At 38.1% G+C, this 24129-nt stretch overlaps 2 protein-coding genes across 7 annotated transcripts in view; both read right to left on the reverse strand.

The window, feature by feature from the left end:
* LOC111025743 (DNA-directed RNA polymerase III subunit 1) overlaps window positions 1–11675 on the reverse strand; it is a 28234-nt gene extending 16559 nt beyond the window's left edge. The window contains exons 1-3 of the mRNA XM_088118450.1: window positions 11479–11675; window positions 11087–11271; window positions 10861–10990 (exon numbers count right to left, since the gene is read on the reverse strand). Coding sequence (XP_087974576.1) covers window positions 10861–10990; window positions 11087–11160 — 204 coding nt within the window. The 5' untranslated portion in view covers window positions 11161–11271; window positions 11479–11675. The remainder of the gene's footprint in view (window positions 1–10860; window positions 10991–11086; window positions 11272–11478) is intronic.
* Window positions 11676–15409: 3734 nt separating this feature from the next.
* Window positions 15410–24129, reverse strand: part of LOC111025760 (DNA-directed RNA polymerase III subunit 1) — a 38210-nt gene continuing 29490 nt past the window's right edge. The window contains exons 13-15 of one of the 6 annotated variants that reach the window (XR_015788064.1): window positions 19568–19701; window positions 19093–19306; window positions 15410–15684 (exon numbers count right to left, since the gene is read on the reverse strand). Coding sequence is in view for 4 of the 6 variants with exons in the window: in XM_088118445.1 (XP_087974571.1) it covers window positions 19465–19701 (237 nt within the window). In the remaining 2 variants the exon portion in view is untranslated. The other 5 variants (XR_015788063.1, XM_088118446.1, XM_088118449.1 and 2 more) reach the window with 5 other exon arrangements.

Genomic DNA, 24129 nt, shown 5'->3' on the forward strand with positions numbered 1-24129 from the left:
TTTAGGTTCGGTTATGTAGCGCCACACCCATTTTGAGAGGAGAGCATGGTTCCTCTGTTTAATGTTCCCAATGTCGAGACCTCCTTCATTGATAGGGAGCTGTGTGCGATTCCAATTGATGAGATGGGGCTTGCCGTTGTTTCTTGGTCCTTCCCATAAGAAGTCTCTAAAAATCTTATCCATCTTCTCTACCGCTTTGCCAGATATTTTGAAAAGAGACAAGAAGTATGTGGGAAGGTTCGTGAGGATGGATTGAAGAATGGTATGCCTCCCCCCTTAGAAATGAATTAGAAATGAAGTAGTTGTTCCATCTACTAAGCCGAACATGAAGCTTCTCAATGATTGGCAACCAGAAAGCTTCCTTTTTTGGGTTACCGTTGAGTGGTAATCCCAAATAAGTGCATGGCCAACTTCCCGATGAACAGCCCCATGCTTTGGTGATTTTGTTAATGGTCCGTGTGCAGATAGAGATGCCAAATACACTGGATTTGTTGTAGTTGATGTTGAGACCCGAAGCAATCTCAAAAAACTTAACAATCTTGTGTAGGTTTTTGATGTAGAAGGGATCCTTTTTGGAGAAGAGGAGGGTGTCATCTGCAAAAAGGTGATGATCAATTCTAATCAAGCCACAATTTGAGACATAACCTGAGATATGGCCTTGTTCTTCTCCATGATGAAGCAGCCGACTGAAGACATCAGTGATGAGAATGAAGAGAAAAGGGGAAAGGCGGTCCCCTTGCTCAAGCCTCTTGTAGCAGTGAATTTGCTCCTCGGTTTCCCGTTTATGATGATGGAGAAGCTTGTAGTAGAGATACAGGCCGTAATCCATTTCCTCCATTTCTCCCCAAATCCTTTGTGAAATAGGATTATATCAAGAAAGTCCCAATCTACCATGTCGAAAGCCTTTTCAAGATCCAGTTGGATCACCACCCCTTCTAACTTTCAAGTTTTCCATTCATCAATGATTTCATTTGCGATAAGGGCGGAATCCAATATCTATCTTCCTTCTAGATTGATGGTTAGTGATAGTGAGAGGCAATACCTTTTTGAGGCGTTCGGGGAGAACCCTTTCAAGTATTTTGTAGGCACATGGGATGAGGCTGATCGGTCGATAGTCGTACACTGTTTTAGCCTCTTTCTTTTTAGCCTCTTTCTTTTTGGGTATGAGACAAATGTAAGTCTCATTTTGGACAGCATTGATAACTCCATTTTTTGAAAAAATCTTGGAACATAGTCAATGAATCAGCCTTGTCAATGTTCCCTGACTTTTTAAAAAAATCAGCAGTGGATATTTTGAAGCTTCACCCCGACTCTCTCCCTCCCAACCCTAACCCTAGCCGCCGCGCCGTTCACCGTCACCGCATCTTGCAAACCCTAACCCTAGCTGCCATCTATCCCTAACCCTAGCCCTTATCGTCTTCTTCCATTCGTCGTCGACTCTCTAATCCTAACCCTAACCCTAGCCGCCGCTCTAACCCTAACCCTAATCTTAGCCACCGGCCTCTCCTCCATCCGCCATCGCCACTACCCACCCTCACCTCTGCTCTCATCTGTGCCGCTAGGGTTCCTCGTTCGGTCCTCTTTTCGCCATCGCCGCTGCTCGCCATCCCTAACCCTAGCCGCCGCTCTACCCTTCGGTGTTGTCGGCCAACCCAACACCGTCGTTCCCCTAACCCTAATCTGTCGCCGACGTCCTCCTCCGCTGCCAACTCCCTCCTAACCTTACTCCGCTGCCGACGTCCTCCTATCCTAAGCCGCTGCCAATGTCTTCCTAACCAGCTCACCGTCCTTTTTGGCTGCTTTCAAATGGATTGGAGAAATTCCAGCATTCAATACAATTACTATTGGGTTGGGTGCGATAGTGACCGTTTTCTCAAGACTCTAGGAAGAATATTCATATTTCTCTTCAACTTTCCCAACTTCAGTGGTTAGAAAATGTTTTGGTGGAACTTCTGCATTGTCCTTTGTATTCAAGATTTTCCATGCAAGTAAGGGATGGGAACAGAACTTGTCGACTCCGAAAAAAGACTCTTGAAAGGTTGGTTTTTGAAATGGGTTGTTTGGCCCCCTTCGGGTGGAAGAAAATTCATAATTGTACCTGCAGGGATTAGAAAGATCGATTGGATAACCTATTGGGACATGATAAAAGAATCATTGGTGAATTTCAAAGGGAAGGTATTGTAGGGTGCCTCTAACTTTTCTTTTGCAGAGTGGGCTAAGATCAGAGATAGTATGATGGCATCCCCTACCGTAGAGGATGAGGTTTTCGAAGAAAAGGGAGCAACTATTATTGTGTTCAAAAGGAACATGAAGTTGTGGAAACATATTTGGATAATGTCATGGTTATCTCAAGATTTTGCACTCAGGATAGCTAAAAGGCAATCGATGCCTCCCTCAAAAGTTTCTTCTCGAAGAATTGCTAAGTTAACCCTTTCTTAGCAGATAAGGCTTTATTTAGATTCGAAAGTGGAAGACCCTTGAACTTTGATTGGCTCAATGGTAAATGGTGCAAGTTAGATGGATTTCACGTGAAGATGGAGGAGTGGGATCTTCTATAATCTCATTGGCAGTGAAGTCTGAATCATTCCAGAGGATGAGAATTCCACCAGCTGTTCCATTTGCATCTAAGGCAGTCCAATTAAATCCATGAGCGTTCCACAGGGACTTTACAACGATGGTGTCTATAGTCTCTTTTTTTTTTTTGAACAAGAAACAAGTTTCTCATTGAATTAATGAAAAGGAATGAAAATGTTCAAAAAAACACACTCTCGAAAGAGTGAAAAGAAAAGAGGAAATACTTTGGTGTCTATAGTGGAGAGCTTTGTTTCTTGAAGAATCACCACGTTTGGATTAAGGCGGGAGATGGATTGCTTTATTAGGGTTCTCTTCTTCCACGAGCCCAACCTTCTAACATTCCATGACGGGAGCTTCATTTAGCAATGGAAGGCCCCCCTGAAGAAGCTTCTGTTTCTCATAATTGATAGATGAAGTGAGGCTTTTGAGCTCACGGGTTCCCACCTTTGTTTTACCCATCTTATTAGGCTTTTTTGTCTTTGGTTTTGTTTGTGGAACCGCCATAATGCAGAAGCCTGGCTCCTTTAGATAATTTTCTAAATACTACCGAAAACCATTAGGTGAAAACAAGCCTTTTTCCAAAGCCTTGTCCTCGTATTCGATGCTGATAGGTTCTGCAGTCAATGGTTGTAGGGTAGATATATTAGAGGTGGCTATGTTTGGTGACAATGCAGGTTTTGTGGCCAGGAGAGTGATGTAATCCGTTAAGTTACCTTATGTTATATAAGAGTTAGTCTTAGTACTTTCTGTTTTAGTTAGTTTTAGTCAAGTCTGCTTTAGTCCTTGGTTGGTCTCTTATAAATAGCCAACCCACTCCTTTGTACAAGGCAGAATCAGAATAGAGTTTTCTTCGAGAATTGGTTTACACCAAATTGGTATGAGAGCCCCGAAAAACTCCTTGGGATCTGATGGCAGGAAAGTCCACAACACCTTCCGGCAAGGGACCTGCGGCAGATCTCTCAACAACTCAACCGCTCTCTCCAAGAACAGCTACTGATCGTTTATTGTTGGTAGAAGATTCCTTGGGGGAGGTTCGTTCCAGTGTGCAGACTATCCACTGGTTGATGGAAAATTTGTCAAAGCACCTGGAAAACATTGCTTTGGAACAAGAACGGTTACGTGAGGATTTGGGTAATCGTGAGGGCCAACAAAGATTTGGACTTCAAGAACGTCCAAGAAACCGATCCCAAACTCTGGTTCCACCAAGAAACATGGAAGGCCGTGGAAGACGACATCAAGATTGGCAGCTGAGACTTCAAGAATCAGACTCTTCTGGCAAGGAGGAGGATTTTTTTCGACACAATCCTCGTTTCAGGGGGGACGAACATCAAAACAGAGGAGGCATGCGTACAGACTTTCGAATGAAGATTGACTTACCTCCTTTCAACGGTAAGATGGACGTTGAAGCTTTCTTGGACTGGGTAAAGAACGTTGAGAACTTCTTCGACTATACCAATACACCGGATGATAAGAAGGTACGGCTTGTGGCATTTAAACTTCAGTCTGGTGCCTCAGCCTGGTGGGATCAGCTGGAAATAAATCTACGGCGCCTAGGTAAGCGTCCCATTCGTAGTTGGCCACGGATGTTGCGCCTCATGCGTCAACGATTTTTACTGTCCAACTTTGAACAATTATTGTACCAGCAATATCAGAAATGTCACCAAGGTTCTAAGACCATTGCCGATTACATCGAAGAATTCCATCGTCTAGGCACCCAAACAAACTTAACCGAAAGTGAAGATTACAAGATTGCCTGCTTTGTTGATGGCCTCAGAGAAGACATTCAAGATCAGTTGGACATCCAACCCATTGGTCTCTTGACAGATGCTATCACTATGGCTACAAAGATTGAAGAAAAGATAGAACGAAGATGGGGCAGGCAACCGGTTCGTCGAACAGCTTGGGATAAGACGGTTAGTTCTAAATTTTCTCCCTCGAACACTGGCAAACCAATCACTGTCGGCAGCTCTTCCTCTGCCTCCAGCTCCAAAGTAACAGAGGAACAACCTAAAACTTTTCCTCCAGTCAAGAACACTGATTTGGTATCCAAGAAAGGGATGAATCAGTATGTCCGTCCGACAATGGGAAAATGTTATCGCTGCAGACAAGTGGGTCACTTGTCCGACGAGTGTCCGCAACGACGAACCCTGGCATTGGTCGATGACATTGATACCGGTGATGCTGAGATTGAGTCCCTTGGGGAGGAAGAACTCACCTATGTCGAGCCTGATGATGGTGATTTCATTAATTGTTTTATCCAAAAAATTCTCTTGGCACCAAAGGTCGATCAGCTCAACCAGTGACATGCCCTCTTCCGTACCCGTTGTACTGTGAACGGAAAAGTGTGCAACATCATCATCGATTGTGGCAGCAGTGAGAACATGGTTTCTCATAAGTTAGTCTTTGCCCTTAACCTCAAAGTTGATGCACACACCCATCCATATAAAGTTTCGTGGATTCGGAAAGGGGGTGAGACATCCATTTCTTCTTACCCTTAAGCATTGGTAACCAATATCGTGATCAGATTGTGTGTGATGTCATCGATATGGATGCTTGTCACATTCTCTTGGGCCGTCCTTGGCAATATGATCTCCAAGCTATACATAAGGGCAGGGAAAACACTTATGAATTTCACTGGATGGGCAAGAAAATTTTTCTATTGCCTTCGACGTTGGATCACAAGACCCGGAAAGAATCACCTTCTCCTTCTAAGCAACTATTTACCATTTTTAATGGTAAGTCATTTATTCAAAAGGGCGACCCTTTGATATGGGTGTTGGTGGTCAAAGGTGACTCAAATCCTACGCCTCATGCCCACCATCACCCGGATATTCAGCACCTATTGGATAATTTTGCTAACTTGACACAAGACCCCTCGAGCTTACCTCCTTTGCGTGATATACAGCACTGCATCGACCTTATCCCTGGTGCCTCCTTACCCCATTTACCACACTATCGTACGAGTCCCACTGAGTATCAGATTCTACAAGACCAAGTCAATGACCTTCTTCTCAAGGGACACATACGACCGAGCCTTAGTCCCTGTCCAATGCCTGTGTTATTGGCACCTAAAAAAGATGGTTCGTGGCAGATGTGTGTCGATAGCCGAGCTATAAACAAGATCACAATCAAATATAGATTTCCTATCTCGACAGTCTGGCCTTTTGGATCAACTTAGTGGAGCACAGCTGTTTTCAAAGGTAGACCTAAAGAGTGGCTATCACCAAATACGGATCAGACCTGGCGACGAGTGGAAAACAGCCTTCAAAACAAATTAAGGGCTATTTGAATGGCTCGTGATGCCTTTTGGGTAATCTAACACACCGAGCACTTTCATGCGCCTCATGAACCAGGTTTTACGTCCTTTTCTTAATAACTTTATCGTAGTTTATTTCAATGACATACTTGTCTATAGTAAAACAGTTGATGATCACTTAACACACTTACAAACCTTATTTCAAGCTCTTCAAGACAATCAGGTATACATTAACCTAGCTAAATGCTCCTTCCTCACTAGTGAAATAGCATTCCTAGGCTTTTATATATCAAAACATGGTATCTCGGTCGACCCTTCAAAGGTTGAATCTATTCAAAACTGGCCTACTCCCACATCTGTTAGGGATATTCAATGTTTCCTAGGCTTGGCATCCTTTTATCATAAATTTATCCGACATTTTAGCTCTATTGCAGCCCCATTAACAAATGCCCTGAAAAAAGGTAAATTCGGTTGGGATAAGGAACAAGACATTAGCTTCCAAACTCTGAAACAAAAGCTTAGTTCCACACCCATTTTGACCCTACCTGACTTTTCCCACCCCTTTGAAGTTGTCGTAGATGCTTCAGGAATTGGCATAGGGCCTGTGTTGTCCCGACGGAAGTTACGGAACCACCCAATAGAATACTTTAGTGAAAAGCTTACCCCGCCTAGACAAAAGTGGTGTACTTACGAACAAGAACTTTCTGCTTTAATTAGAACTCTCAAACAGTGGGAACGCTATCTAATTGGCAAGGAATTCATACTATTCACGGACCATTTCTCTCTTAAATACATACAAACACAAAAAACAATTAATAGAATGCATGCTAGGTGGATTGCTTTTCTTCAAAAATTTGATTTTGTAATCAAACATAAAGCTGGAACAACTAACAAAGTTATTGATGCTCTTAGTAGGAAGGCTAGCCTATTAACTCTACTCACTGGACGAGTAATTGCCTTTGGTCATTTACCAAATACATATGAACATGACAGTGACTTTCATACTATTTGGCTCCAATGCCATGAGCATGTTAACAACAATGATTTCCATATCCTTGATGGGTACCTCTTTAAGGGGACCGTTTATGTATCCCACACACATCTTTAAGGGAGATATTGATCCAAGATTTACATAGCGGAGGATTGGCTAGGCATTTAGGCAAGAGACAAAACATATGAACTAGTGGCTGCTCGTTTTTTTTTTTTTTTTGCCACAGTTGAGAAAAGATGTTAATAATTTTGTCAACAGATGCAATATTTGCCAAAAAGCCAAGGGTCAATCTCATAATACGGGATTATACTGCCCTCTCCCTATCCCTACAACTATTTGGGAAGATCTTTCTATGGATTTCGTTCTGGGATTACCAAAAATACAACGAGGATATGACTCTGTCTGGGTCGTGGTTGACCGGTTTAGTAAAATGTCTCCCTTCTTACCATGTAAAAAAACTTCGGATGCTATATATGTGGCTAATCTGTTCTTCCGAGAGATTGTCCGTTTACACAGCATACCAAAAACAATAGTGTCCGACCGTGATGTCAAATTTCTGAGTCGTTTTTGGAAAACCCTATGGAAGAAATTTGACACCAGCCTCAAATTTAGTACTACCAGCCATCCACAAACGGATGGGCAGACGGAGGTAACAAATCGCACCCTCGGCAATCTAATACGATGCTTAGGGGGGAGCAAACCGAAGCAATGGGACCTTACATGGCTCAAGCAGAATTTGCATCTAACCATATGCGCAACCGTTCGACAGGGAAGTCTCCCTTTGAAGTTGTTTATACAAAATTACCTAGGCTTACTGTGGACCTAGCTCATCTTCCCTCTTCTATTGACTTGAATCAGGAAGCTGAGGAAATGGCGGAAAGAATAGTAGAACTACACAAGGAAGTAACGAAGATTCTTACCAAGGCTGCAGCGGCCAACAAAGCAGCAGTAGATGCCCACCGAAGAGTGAAGACATTTGAGGAGGGGGATTTGGTCATGGTTCATTTAAAGAAATCCAGATTTCCAACAGGGACTTACAGCAAACTCAGTGACAAAAAGATTGGCCTATTTGAAATACTTAAAAAGTATGGCGACAATGCATACCGAATCAACCTTCCTACTGATCTAAGGATCACTCCAGTCTTCAATGTTGCAGATCTGTATAAGTATCGAGCTGAAGACGCATTTACATTGGCCAACTAAACTCGAGAACGAGTTTTCTTCAACAAAGAGGGAGTTTGATGTAATCCGTTAAGTTACCTTATGTTATATAAGAGTTAGTCTTAGTACTTTCTGTTTTAGTTAGTTCGTTTTAGTTAAGTATGCTTTAGTCCTTGGTTGGTCTCTTATAAATAGCCAACCCACTCCTTTGTACAAGGCAGAATCAGAATAAAGAGTTTTCTTCAAGAATTGGTTTACACCAGAGAGTGTCAGTGGCCTCGAGGATTGGCAAATCACCAAAAAGGATGGTGGGGGTAATAGGAGTATTAGGGTTGTTGCAGATGGGTAGGATTGGACTATCCTCGGGAAGAGGGCTAGAGAAATAGTTCATTTCATCGTGGCCATCAAAGGTGGGGCTGTCTTGGATAAATCGAGGTTTCCGTTTTTGGAAGAGAGGGGATGGGTAGTGTTTCTCCCGTACAGTCACGTCTCACGTGATCCCTACCTTTATTGATAATTAATGGCTTTGTACCATGACAGTAGGGGGCAGGGCAGAGGAGGCAGGGTGGTCATTGACTTGTGCTTTTCCTTTTGTCAAGGACAGAGAATTTCGTGATGGGTCCACATCCCTGTCAAATGATTACGTGCAGCAGAGGCAAATGGCCTTGCACCTTGGTTTTCGAGCCCAATAGCAGCAGTCTCGATGCAAACCGCGCCGGAGGGAGTTTGACAGCGGGGATGGCTAGCTCCGGCAATGTTGTTGTATGGTTGTCCTGGGGCCTTATTGGCAGGTCTACGATTTCCGATCAAATTACTGGCAATGAAGAAAGGATCAATGTGAACAAGGAGGTCATCTTCATGTGTAATGGCAGATGGGATCTCTACAGTCGCTGGAATGAAGCCATAGCCGTTGTTTCTGATCTTAATCCTCAGTTCCATAAGATCTCTAAGGTTTGAAGCTGCCTTCGATATTTCTAAGAATCCACTGCACTTGTCACTGATGTAGGGGATGATGGTATCGGTCCACAGATGAAGGGTAAGATCCCGGATTGTGATCCAAACTCCATAAGATGGAACTTGACGATTGGAGTTTATATTCTTCGTGCTCCATATAAGGAAGTGAAGTTTGCATGGCCAAAGGTTTGCCAATCGTCAGTGAAGGTGAGTGCAATGGCTTGTTTGTCATCTTCACATCTGAGGAGGGCTATATCAGGGTGAATGAGGTTGATGGAGCAGAAGTCACTCAGCGACTCTTGAATGGTCTGAAGGATGGAGTACCAATCATCATGTAAGGAATGACATTGAACAATGATCCACGACTCCATTCGAAGATTTTAGGGATCAAGGTCGATTTTGAGGGAGAATCTGTGGTTTGGTTGTAAATGGTCGGCGACTGCTCATTAGAAATAGGGTTCTGTTGAAGAGAAGGGTGGTTTAAATGATCCCCGATAGAAAGGCAGTGTGCCTTAGGTTTGTCATCAGAGGGGTAGTTATGGAGGAGATTGTAAAATGCCTTCCATCCATCCTTTCCAACACCATAAGGAAGCATAATCCTATTCTTGCCTCCATTACTGTCAAGCTCGTTAATCTCAAGCCAATAGCCTTTCTTGTTGCTCAACTTCTCAATCCAAAGGGTGTAGTCATCACTACGGTGTTCTTTGAAGAATTTGTGTGTGAGTGAGGAGTCTAGCAGTAGGTTGATAGATGAAGAAAGCCAGTAGATGAATGCCCAAGTCAGGGAAAGGGAGTAGGTGACATCCCTTCCAATCTAGAATAAGCGGGCACGACTCCCTCAGAAGAAATCATCAACCTTGATCGAGAAGGTTTTACACTCTATCTTAGCTTTACGGGCAGGGTAGTTTCAAGTGTTCATTATGTTCGGTAGAAGGGTGGGAGAGGCGGGTAGGGGATGGGATAAGGTAGCTAGGGGAAGAGAAGGCCATGGTTACCGGCTGCGGTGGGGTGGTGGGGGTGGGTGGCTGGTTGGTTGATGGTTGGGGAGGGAGAAGAGTACGGAGAGAACATTGGGTTTCCTAGCAATGGTTTGCTCTCTTCTCTCTCTTAAAAAGCATGTATTTTGTCCGACTCAAGATATTTGGTCAAATCTAGTTGCATATTCTATTTAGACACTCACAAATCACCCGTGGTTTTGATATTTTTTGCAGAGTTCAACAGTTCTCAGAAGGCTAAGAAGCAACCAATGACTACTCATCTTCACCAAAGGCTTAGTATAGACTTCAATTTTTCTTTTTTACCAAGAAACGAACTTCTTGTTGAAATAATAAAAAGGAACAAAAATGTTCAACGATACAAACTCTCGAAAGAGTGAACGATAAACAGAAAAAACTAAAAATGGGAACAAAAAGTACCCCAATTACAACAAATAAGAGAAGAATAATAGTTCTCAACCACTGAGAGGCTTTAAACTTAACTAGGCTAAACCGATCGAACGAAGATTGAAATTGGGGAAGTATAGATTTCAGTTGTTGCAAATGAGTTAGTTAACTGATCAACAACTTCTAGATTTTGTCACTTACAGCCTTGCTATTCATGAAAATTATGCATCTAATTCTACATTGTATCCCATCTAGCTTTCTTGAGCGTCTAAAATATATAGACATTGGCTTTCATTCTACATAGGTCAACATTATACAATACTACAACTCAACTCTCAATCTTGGGCCAAACAATTCCATTCCTTCTCCATCTTGAGGGAGAGCATTAGTGTATATCATTAATTGTGGTAGTCAAATACAGCAGCTAGATTCAGTCCGTAGTTGTTTATTATGATTGATAATAAAAAAAAAAGGTAAAAAAAACTAAACTTAATGAACATGAACCTCCAATCACCCATGAGAATATAAGAAAGCAATTGTACCATTCGAGGATCCAACAAGCCGCCCTCAATGGGTTTCCGAGTGGTATCATAATATAAGCCTTTGTACACCTGAACTTCAGCCATTTTGCTAATTTCAGATCCGGAGAACGTAGTAAACTGCATACTCTTGCTACAGAAAGAGCCAAACAAAAAAATAGACATAAAAGATTATAGACTAATAATAACCAGCATCTTAATATGATGATTAGAAACCAATTAATCTTACATTTTACGAGGTCCAACATCCTCAATGTATGGTTCTTTAGTGAACACCAGACCTTCCACTTGCGCTCTATTCATCTCCGATCAAAGATGAAGACAACAACTAAAAGATTTTAAGTCTGATGGCGAAAAGCAACAAGTCGAAACTTCGTGACTGCGTCCTCACAAGTCTCCCCCTAATTCAAATTACTTGAATATTTGATGCAACGAGCAAAAACACAAAGTAAATGTCAGATTAAATAACAATCCAACTTGAACAAAATTCCATGAACTTAGAAACAAATTACAAGCAGAATGCTTTATATTTCGATAAATTCCACCCAAATAGATTGCTAAAGCAGCATTAGAGTTTCGAAACGAGTGTGAAGCATGAAGAGGAGAGATGGTAGTGAATACCAGAGAAGTCGGGCATGAGAATGAAGAGTGGGGAGAGAGGCGGCGGCCGCACTGCTGTGAGGAACTGTGACAGCGGCGGTGGCAGCACTGTCGTGATGAGCGGCGCTGACGGCGGTGCTATTAAACTGCTGAGAGGGAGGGGAAGAAAGCGTAATGTGAAGAGAGAGGTTGGGGTTCGGTTGGTTTGTTTAAGGGAAAGAACGTGGTTAACAGGGGTGAACATTTGAACACCGGCTGGTTTGGGTTGAGGGAGTGGCTTTGGACCAACCCAAAATCGGCTCTTTTACCCGGTGAACCCAATCAAGTTTGCAACTCAACCCACTTCGATCCTTATATTTTCGGGTCAGATTGGATTTGACGAGCCGTTTGTAATAATGAAAAATAACTCTGCGGGTACCCAATCTGATGGGGTCAGGAATCTCCGATTTGACCCGGATCCTAAACGGGGTCCCTGACGAGAACAGGTCTCCCCGCCCCATCCCGTTTAATATTTTATTATTTTTTATATCTTTTATATATAATAATATTAATATATATTAGTTTTAATTAATACTTTTTTAAATTTTTTTGAAAAAAGCCCGATCACAATTCTTATTTAACCACATTTCCTTTAATTTTAACTCCCATTAAAATATATATATATAAAAGTAAATAATAAATATATTTATCAAGAAATCTCCGCCCCGTCCTCACCTCCAAAAATTCGGAGACGGTAGGAGTGTAGACGGCTCGATTCGGTCGACTTGATGGTAGAACCAAAACTATACAGTATAAAATATAAAAAATTGAGCTGACTGATAAATTCTTCTTAAACCGCGCCTAACCAACCGAAGAACCGACAGGTTCGTCGGTGTGGCTTGGCGAGTAAATCGCACACGTGCGGATGAGATTGAGGCGCAGGTTCGGGTCTAGGCGAGTGGGTTCGCACGTGTGGAATTGGGCTGGACCTTGCACGGTTCAGGCTGAGCCTGCATATCTGTTTGGGCCAGTCCTCAATTGTATTACTAAGGGAAATTTAAGTAAATGGCTAAATTTGGTCCCCCACTCAAGAAAATGTTCCTTAGTTTATAATTTTGCAAAAATGGCTAAAGGATCGATTAGGAATTTTACATTTTTAAGTGTTTTCTCCATAATGTCCTTCCTACGTTTTAAACGTATTTAACAATCCAACAAACTTGCTATTCAATTCAAAACTTGATTCCTATCTTCAAGTGATTTTATCTTCATTATTTTAATTCTTTTATTAGTAATTTCACTTAATTTAAACGTATTACAATGTTCCACGGTCTTCATCTCATCCTTCTGCCATTCTACTATATCTTCTTCTTTTAGCTCCTTATTTCTTTGTAACAATGGTGAATGTAGTAATCACAATTTTATATGGTGGTACGTGAAATGGAAAAAATGGATACAACAATTTCTTTAACAATGGATTCTTTACCTTTTTATGTTCTACCTTTCTTCTTAAATTTGTAGCCTTCTTTGGACGCGCATCCTCATCAGATTCTGTCTCTGAAACATTTTTAGAAGTTAAGTTATTTACCTTATCTTCATCGGTAGATTCATTATTCACCCTTTTATTTTCTTCATTAGTTTTTGTATCATCCTTATATTAGAAAAATTATCAAAATTATAAGATCAGTAAATGTATATACCAATTGATGATAAACCAATATTAGAATACAATACACGTACGTTACGTACATATCGCAACTCAATCATCAAAATTAAAACGTCCATATATGTATGTACTAATAATTCAACAATTAACAAAACATGAAAGTTGATAGATGTATATATCAATTCAAGAAACAACCAAGTACGTAAGTGTATACATCTATTTACTGTTGTACAACTAAAGTATCATAAATAAATAAACTAGTAAATGTATATCCCAATAAATTAAAACATCTATATATGTATGTACTAATAATTCAGCAATTAGCAAAATATGAAAGTAAATAGATGTATATATCAATTCATAAACCAAATTAAAACGTCAATATATCTATTGACTTCTGTACAACTATAGTAAGTACATGTATATCCCAATAACTACCTCATTACCAACCTCCTCTCCTTCAACTATCTTGATACCTTTTCCTTTTCCCTTAAACATAAAATTAGAATTAAATTAGTGAATCTAATTTTAAAATATTACTATTCAACAGCAACATCTTTTGAGTTCTTACCCAAGTTTCCTCCACCTCTCTTTTTGCTGGTCTCATTCAATTTTTTACCTTTCTTTCCCTTATTTATTGGAGTCTCTACTTGAGTCCTTGATGATTCAATCTGTATATATAAAGATAAAGACATCTATGGAAAGATTTAAAAAAAAAACAAATAACTCATATATAAACTGTTGTATCTATACCTTTTCTTCACTATCTAAGGTGATTGTACAGGTTTTTGTGCAGGTTTTTCTTCGACGTCCTGCTATTCCACCAACCTTTAATCGTTCACTTGATCGTCGAGTTATTCCACCTCTAACTTTAACCATATAGAAAGTTTGTTGGAATTAAACACATATACTCCTCAATTTTGGTTATTAACAACACGCTCATGTGTAGGCCCCACATTTATATATTTAAAAAATACACCTGAAATTTAGGAAGACAAAATATATCTTTTTAAAGTAAGCTTTATACACAAAATAAGAACAAAGATTTTACCTTCCTCTCACACTAGAGGAACAGTCTTGGCGACGACGTGATGGGAGCGGCCGCTGGATGGGAGCGGCGGCGGGATGGAAACGACGGGGGATGGGAGCAGCAGCGTGATGGAAATTCTCGGCGTCGTCGGCTGCTATCTTCTGCGGTTGAATGGGAGCGGCGGCGGGATGAAAAGGGTGGGGTATGAGAGCGACGACGTGATGGAAATTCTCGGTGTCGTCGGTGACTATCTTCTGCGGCTGTCTTCTGCAATGACGTGGGCTTAAGGATTTCGCCAAGACTGTTATGCGGCTGTCTTCTGCTGCTGTAGCTGTCTTCTGGGCGTGAAAACAATTAGATAAGGTGTTTTTTTTTTCTTTTTGAGTTCTCTCATGTGATTTTTTTGAAAACCCTCATTTTTTAAAAAAACAATTAAAATATTCCTCCCTAATAATATTTACTCTCTTATTTTGTAAATCTTATATTAAAGATAGGTAAATTTCAAAATCTACCACAACTCAATCTTATTAATTTTAATAATATTTACTCTCTTGATTTTTTTAAAACAAATAGGCTTATTCCTCCCTAATAATATTTACTCTCTTATTTTGTAAATCTTATATTAAGGATGGGTAAATTTCAAGATTTATCCAACACAATCTTATCATTTTTTTTTAAATTTACTTTATTAGCAATTTTAAATTAGAATTAAGATAATTATTTTAATTTGATTTATTTTTTATTAGATACCGTTGATTCCCTAATATTAAGGTCGGTTGTTTTTGTTATTCGTAAAAATCTTAAATCCCTAAAATTATGCATATATACCTAACTTGTTACAAGGGTATATTTGTCTAAACATTTTTTCAGTATTTAAAAAAAATCATTTAGCTATTATTGCCATATCAGATAGGTTTAACATTTTTTAAAACGAGTTATTAAATTTGGTCATTGCTGCACTTGCCCCTTTATTTTTTCTGTTTTTTTCTCTCTCTCTTACACGGAAGCAACAACTCGTTAAATTAACGGATGCAGAAAAAGAAAAAATAATAAATAATTTTGAAATTACATAAAACTTTCCAAGAATTTAAGATATATTTTAATGTTAAAGTTTCAATTATAATGATATAATCAAATTCATTATCATTTTACTAATAATATATTATATAATACTTTCAATGTCTTAGAAGTTAGAACTATAATTATTATAATAAAATTCTAAATTAACATCAACAGTCAATTGAATAATGAAAAGTGAAGAGTTAATAGTCAACAATATATTGCTATTTAGTATTTGCTAATGAAATTATAAATCATAAATAAAAGTAAACAAATGTCGAGTAGCACTAAGAAAAACAAATTGCAATAAGTCCAAAATTTAAAATAAACAATAAAATCTAAAAGACAGTAAGACACTGAAAAGTTATTAAATTGTAAACGTAAACTCAAACATTAAAATTTAAACAACAATAGTTCATGAAGCCTTCTCTTTTCCTTATGTAATCTTATCCATGTTATTATTTGTTGCTTCATCTAATGTACATTTTGTTGAAACCTGCAAAAGTAAAAGGAAGTTATAATTAACTTATTAACATTAGAAAACATAAACATATATGATATATGTAATTCTTTAATGAAGTTCCAAACCTTCTTCAATGCGAGAAACTTCCTCCAAATGTGATCAAAGGTTAATACTAGTAGCATTTAAGCGTAGCCAATTTTGTGCACAAATAAGTGCCTTAACTATAGCTGGAGCCATTGTGGAGCGAAAATGATCAATTACTCTCCCACCAGTACTAAATGCAGACTCATAAGTAACAGTAGACACTGGAATTGCTAAAACATCTCATGCAACCTTGCTAAGAACCTTATATTTGGAAGAGTTTACTTTCCACCAGTCTAAGATGTTAAAATTCTCATCATCTTCTTGTTGGGTGTGTTGCCATAACCTCGTAGTTTGTATTTATGTAAAAACAAATGTATATTTAATAAAGTTTTATTCAATAAATTTATTGTTGAATTCATAGCATTACATTGTCCAAAATCCAATAAACTAAACATCCAAGGTTATTATCATGTAACCGGGACAGTATATATACTGGGTATATATTTGATATACTAGATATATATTTGATATACCCATGATATACGAGGTATATATTTGATATACCCCTGATATACAAGTGGATAATGTCCCATGAATTACCTAAAGGGTCTATAGTATATGGATAAGGCTGGGTACCTTATCATGGCAACACTATGGATACGGCCCACTTTGTAAATGTTACAGACGACTAGATCCAGATCGTTCGTGTGGAGACATGTGAGTGGGGATATCCTATACAATGAGTTTGTATAAGATCGGACCGTAAAATAGTCAATCTTTAGATGTAATACCGTTAACTAACAGATTGCTATTTCTTAGGATGACCAAACAACTCATTCTCAATTCTGAGTGAGTTATGGACTTCTGCCCATGAGGGCTCGTCCTTTGATCTGTATGGGTAAGAGTGGCCCAAAACACCGACTCAATATTCCTATCATTTTGGGGACGAGACCGAATGGGGAGCTGGGAACATAGCTTCACAAGATGGAATTCACTCCTCCCCGACTTTAGGGAGTAGATGAGTGTTCTCTTAAATGCTTACTCTAGGACTTGAACAAGAGGCCCCGCCATCTTATTGGCCCGAGAGAGACTGTCGGTTATTGGTCGGACCATAACCGGGTTGTTCATTAGAAGAGCAATGGTATTTAAGGAGCAAGATGTAACATAGGGGTAAAACAGTAATTTGACCCATCTGTGATTACAAACACTCGTGAAAGAATGATTTGTCATTAATGGTCGTATATCAGTGGACACGAAAACATTCTGCAGTGAGAAGAGTGCAGCTGCGGGTCTTTAGTGGAGTGACCTGTAGTTAACGAATGTTGATTAAATCGGTCAATGAATTTGACCAATTAATCTCGTATCGTTGGAGCTTTTGATCTGTAGGTCCATTAGGTCCCTTTGCTAGCTCATAACGGGTAAAACGATGATCAAGTTTTTGGAAAATTTTGAAATGTTCAAATTGTTAAGGAGATTATATGTATAGTGATAATTATAATATATAGTTAATTCTAATTGAAACTATATCTTATGAGAGAAATTATTTGAATGAGATTCATATGAATATGATTCATATTAAAACTATAGGTTAAAAATAATGTGCATAAGACGTACATTACAACTATAGGCTATACGAGAGAAATGCTATAGAATATGATTCTATTTTTGTAATAAATAACTAAGTGTTAATTATTTATTTGATTTATATATATATATATATATATATATCAATTATTATATATGTTAATTATTAATATTAGTTTTATTAATATTATATATAATAAAAAAACTCTCTTGCAAAATTGCAGGGGAGTGAGTAGTTAAGTGACGTGGGGTAACTCCCCACGTCACAGAGTTTTTTGTTTTTGTTTATTCCAAAATAGTTCTGCAAAAACAGGACATTGAAGCCCAAGGAAAAACTCTCAAGCATTTCTCTGCATCTCAATCTCTCTGAATTCGCCCTCTCGTTCCAAACAAACGTTCCCACAAGCGTGTTCTCGAGACCCAAGAGGATAGCACGAAACATCGTTTGGTGGTGTTCGTCGGGAAATCGTTGAAGAACTGTTCTTCAAATGTAAGTTTTCCCTGTATTTCTTATTCTTGCACATTTGATTTTTTTTCTCAAAAATCATGAACGATGATCCGCTTCCACTCCAGGATTCTCATCCCATCACTTCTGTATTATGCTTTGAAAAGTAATGTTCCACCTCTGAATCCACATCAACATCATTTTTATAATTTGCCATATTAGTACCTTGAAAGCGAAAATGATGTACAACACTATCACTAGTAGAAGCAGCAATAGATTGACTCTTTCGACTCTTTGAAGTAAAAGTAACATTCTTAGGCATAGACAAATTATAATTGGTAAATAACTGTCTCAAAATATCTTCCACTTTCTTTCCCATTTCCTTTGCAACATTAGCCTCACATAGCTGAGTGAAACAGTATATAAGAAAGTTCATCTTATAACAAGGGTCGAGAACAAATACAACATACAATAAGTAATTTGCCCTTTTATTATTCCCCCAGTACTTATCATATTTCAACTACATTTTGGTTGCTATATTAGCAAGAATGGGATTACTGTTATCACAAGAATAGTTTCTTATACAATTTTGGATAGTAGAAATCTCATGGAAGACCATATTGGACGTACTATAAAGAGAACCAAAAATTCTAAGGGTTACTTCATAAAATACTGATAAAAATTTAGTAAATGTACGAGCAATCTCCTAATCAGTACTTTTTGGATTCTGATCATCTTTCATGTTAAAGTAAGCTATGTCGTGGTCTTCTAATCGTTCAAAAGCCTTCTCAAATTTTTCTGCATCATCAAGCATTAAATATGTCGAGTTCCACCTAGTTGGAACACCAAGACATAAAAGACTATTGCTAGATATATTCTCCTCTTCAATACACTTTATAAATCTAGCAAATCTAGCAAGAGAAGATCTAAAAAATCTTACAGCATTTCGAATTTTAGTCATTTACTCATGCACATCTTTCAGACCATCACTCACAATCAAATTTAGAATACGTGCACAACACCTAACATGCAAAAAGTCACCATTCAGCACCAATCCTTGTTTGAAACGCTTAACTAGATAAACAATAGCAGTATCATTTGATGAAACATTGTCGACAGTCAACGTCAACACCTTTTCTATTCCCTATTGTTTCAAACATCTTTCAACTTCTTTTCCTATGGTCTCCCCTTTATGATTATCAATTTGGGAAAAATTGTTGATTCTCTTATGCAACTTCCAATTACTATCAATAAAATGTGCATTCAAGACCATATAATTTATATTTTAAAAGGATGTCCAAGTATCAGTTGTAAGTGAAATTTTATACCCTTGATTCACTAGAAGTTATTTCATCTCTTGTTTTTTGCTTGCATATATTGCTAAAATATCTTTAGCAATTGTAGTCCGTGAAGGAAGAACAAACTTTGGTTCCAATAAAGTGATGCTCCCTTCCACGAATCTCCCAAAACCTTCACTCTCCACAAATCTAAATGACAATTCATCAATTATGATCATCTCAGCAAGGAGTCTTCTAGCATTATCTGCACTAAAAGCTGCGCATTTGAGAGAGTTATTTGTCGTATTTACCACTACATTCTCATTATTTTTAAACAACAATTTTTGTTGATATGCGTCTTTTGTTTTTGCATAAGGGTTTTTTTTACAATAACTCTCAATATGTAATCTCATTGTCCCGGTCTCATTCCTTTTTGTATGACATGCATATATAGTACCATATAATTACATTTGGCTCGTGGTTTATCTTCAGTACAATCAGGCAATCTAGTAAAGTGATCCCATACCATTGTTCTTTTCCTCCTTTTTTTGAGGGGTGGTAGTGACATCTCACCAACTTCATCCATATCCTCGTTCTCATCCCCATAATCATGTGCACTTTCTTCATTTTGTACTGAATTTGACATGATATCACAATTACCTAAAAAAACAATATGAAATTTAGCCAACCCAACTAATAAATTGTTACCAAAAAAGAAAAAGTGAACTGTGGAGAAAAAGATCATTTTTAACAAAAGGTAAAACATGAAAAAATAAACTTGGTTAAAATTGGCTAAATAAAAAGCAGTTTATCTTGAAATTGAAAGAATATAAAAGGAAAAAAATAGAAAAGTATAGCAGCAGCACAATTTATCTTCTTTTTTTTTTTTGTAACTTTGTTTGTTTATGTTAGTAGAAAAGAAAAGAAAATAGAAAAGGGAATGATCAACGTAGTTTTTTCAGTAGAAATTAGAAGATAAAGATAGAAACTTACTTGCTGCCTGCTGGAAATCATAATCACGAACGAATGAAATCAACAATGTTGAAGGAAGGAAGTCGGAAGGTAAGTTTAAGTATTTATTTTGAAAATAAAAAAGAGATATAATCAAAATTATAATTTAAATTAATTATTTCTTGATAAAATTAGAATTAGACTATCAGTTAACGATCAATCTTATTCTTGATTGAGATTCCTAATTTAATTTAGAAATTTTTAAAGATTGAAATTTGAATTTGATTTTGTGTTATTTAACTTAAGATTCGGAAGGGATAGAAATACCGAAATAGAATGAAGATATTGATGTCGATGCCATCAGTGATTTTGTGATTCAATTCATTATTCAATCATTCAATTTCCAATGAGGTAATAATAGAAATTCTAAACTTGCAAGTTGCAAGATAAAGAATTAGAAATAATAAATATATATAATCGGGCCACCCATTAGTGAAATAATAAAATAAATTATGAATGGGAATTGGGCCTCTTTGAAATTTGGAATTTGCCATTTTGAAGAGAATTGTATTCTTTAAACACTGAAATCCAGCAGCTATTTATAGAGGCTGCTGGGATAACAACTACTCAATAACTAAAATAACAACTACTCAATAACTAAAATAACAGCAACCAAGAACTAACCGTTTAACTAACTAACCGACATAACCTACTAACTACATCAAAATGTAAACGAACAATAAACATCATAAACAAAAATTAAGGGGAGTTATAAAAGCCTCCAAGTTTGAACAAATCATACTCGAAGAATAATCGATGAATAAATTAGAAAGCGCACACCATTGAGAAGCCTTAAACTTGGCTAAGTTGAAAACATCAACCGAAGCTCTTCTTTTCCCCTCAAAAGTCCTTTGATTCCTTTCAAACCAAACGTCGGACAGCAAAGCTTCGACTCCATTGCACCAAAGAAGACCTGCCTTCGGTGAAAGCCTCAAACCAATTAACAAAGAGTGAACAGCCTTTGAAACATTGAAGTCAAAAACCCAAGAGACCTCAAAGATCTCGAAGAATAGTTTCCAACAAAAAGTAGAATATGAACAATGGAAGACTATATGTTGCTGGAACTCACAAGAACTGCTGCACAGTGAACAGTGCATACATATGTACAAACTAGGAGAGGTGAACCAGCCAAGAGGATCTAAACCGTGAATACTCTCCACTACCTTCCTCCAATGAGAGTGTGATTCACTAGCAAACCGCCAGCCCCATTTAGCAAGGAGTGCATTATTACGTCTCATAAGACCGATACATTTGCTTTTCAAACACAACATTCAATGAATGAAATTTCAGATTGAGTTTAATCTCTCTCAAGCTTTAAACTTTCTTTGTATTCTTGTGTTAGAATGAATGTTTTAGAACTTCCAATCTAGTTTGATCAGTTAGATTGTGGAGAGTTCGAAATCTTGAATATAGGAACAAGTTCTCCTTTATTATTGATCTTTGATCATATTTTTCCAAGTAAAAATCTGTTTAGCTTTCTTCGGGTGGTTTATCATCTATTTATTGGGGTTATTCTTATTATTGCCGTGGGGGTTCATCTTGTATAAGGGAGTTCTCAAGCATAATTGAGGTAGTTCCTTTATCAAGCCTTCTAGCTGAGATGACTTTGAAGTGTGGACTTTTCACGTCACAGCAGTGGTGCTTTCAAAGATAAATCTCTTGTTCCCAAGATTAAAGCTCATTTCACAAATACCATATTGAAAGCAAATTATCCTAAAAAGGTAAAGGTTTTCCTATGGATTTTTAGCCAAAAGAGCCTGAACGCTTGTGCCAGGTTGCAAATAAGGATGCCAATGATGTCACTGTCCCTTATTGGTGTGTTATGTCCAAAAGAGCCCTGGGAAGTCATGCTCATCTTTTCTTCCTCTGTCCCTTCGTTAAGGCTGTTTATTCCATTCTTTTTACCTTCTTTGGCCTCAGTTAGTGTTGGCCCAAGACGTGGAGCAGCTCTTACTCAGAGTATGGTTTGCTCCCCCTTAAATGGGCAAGTGGGAGAAATTTGAATTAAACAGTGGCTGACAGTTTTTTGGACAATTTGGCAGTAGAGAAATCAATGGATTTTCAAAAGCATCAAAACCGGCATGGAGTTTCGAGATCACACTAGGCTTTTCTCCTCAACTTGGTGCACCTTAGCTAAAACCTTTTGTACTTATGATATGTTTAGAAAGTCAAAGCTGAAATTTAGGAGAAATTACTTCAAATTTATTTCCTTGTATACTATCTAATTTAAGTTTTCCTTGTAGATCTAGATTGATACCTAATTTCTAGTCTTTTGATTTAAGGTACTCTTGTATATATTTTCATCCTACTGTATTGAGAATAATAAGAAAAGTTCTTTTCTCTCTTTTTCTCCAGAGGTCTATTGCGCTTTAGTGCGCCTAGAGCTTTTTAAAACACTGGACATTCCTAATGAAAGACAAATCTGAAACTAGCCAATTATTCACAACCTTTCATAAAATGATCCAAAATCAGTTTCAAGTCAATATCCAATTACAGAAAACTAACAATGCACGTGACTTTTTCAACTCTTCCCTTGGAACATATCTCCAAACTCATGACATTGTTCACCAAAGTTCTTGTATTGACACACCATAACAAAATGGTGTCGTTGAACACAAAAATCGTCATCTTCTCGACGTAGCCCATCCCTAATGCTCACATCACACATTCCAAAATATTTTTGGGGTGAAGCTGTTCTCACTGCGACCTATCTCATAAACCGATTGCCCTCCCGTACTCTCAAATTCAGCACACCCTTGCAAAGTTTACTGACGATCTATCCTACATCTTATCTGGTGTCCCAACTACCATTAAAAATATTTGGATGTACTGCATTTGTTCATGTATATCCTCAGAATTGTAGTAAACTTGATGCGAGATCCATAAAATGTGTCTTCCTTGGATACTCATCAAATCAAAAAGGATATAAGTGTTATCATCCTCCATTTCAAAAATTCTTTCATACCATGGATGACACATTTTTTGAACATCAACCATATTATCCCAATTCTGTAATCCAGGGGGAGCATTATGATCTTGAATCACAAAATTGGGACTGCACTCCTGTTTTTCCTGTAGTAACTTTAAATCTATCATCTGAAAGTTCACTTGTACCATCTTCTGAGTCAACTCCCTTATCTACCCCTGAGCCTGAATTGCAAGTTTATTCACGAAGAGCGAGACAACCTGAGAGGACTGAGATACAATCTACACAAGTTCAGCAAAGCCAAGATCTAAACCAAAATCCTAGTGTCCTTGAAATAGCACACAAGATGTCAGAAGATGATAGACCCATTGCTGTAAGGAAAGGTGTTCGCTCATGTACTCAACATCCCCTACAATATCACTTATCTTACACTAATTTGTCGCCATGTTTCAAAGCTTTTGTGACTTCACTAGATCAGATACAAACTCTCAACTCAGTTCAAGAAGCTCTACAGAGACCTGAATGGAAAGCTACCACCCTAGAAGAGCTACATGCTCTGGAGAAAAATGGGACTTGGATCCTTACAGACTTACCCCAGGTAAACGCACAGTTGGTTGTAAATGGATTTTTTCGACCAAAAACAAACCAGATGGTAATATAGAGCGGTTAAAAGCTCATCTTGTGGCTAAAGGATTCACCCAAGCTTATGGGATTGACTATCAGGAAACGTTTGCTCCAGTTGCCAAGTTGAATACTATTAGGGTACTTCTCTCTATTGCGACAAATCTAGATTGGCCCATGTTTCAACTAGATGTAAAGAATGCATTTCTAAATGGCGATTTAGTAGAGGAAGTGTACATGGCCATACCTCCTAGATTTGAGAACAGGTATACTAGAGGAAAGATATGGACTAAAATAGTCACCTCGGGCTTGGTTTCACAAATTTACAGTTATGTTAAAACAAGATGGCTATACTCAATGTCAATCCGACCATACCCTCTTCATCAAGCTTTTCTCACCAAGTAAGATCACTGTATTAATAGTATATGTTGATGATATAATTCTCACAGGAAATGTTTCTAAGGAGATGATTCGACTGAAGCAACTTCTCTCAAAGAAATTTGAGATCAAAGACTCGGGACACCTAAGGT

The sequence above is a fragment of the Momordica charantia genome, unplaced genomic scaffold (genome assembly GCF_013281855.1).
Source record: "Momordica charantia cultivar OHB3-1 unplaced genomic scaffold, Mcharantia_2.0 BLBB01000158.1, whole genome shotgun sequence".
Lineage (NCBI taxonomy): Eukaryota > Viridiplantae > Streptophyta > Magnoliopsida > Cucurbitales > Cucurbitaceae > Momordica > Momordica charantia.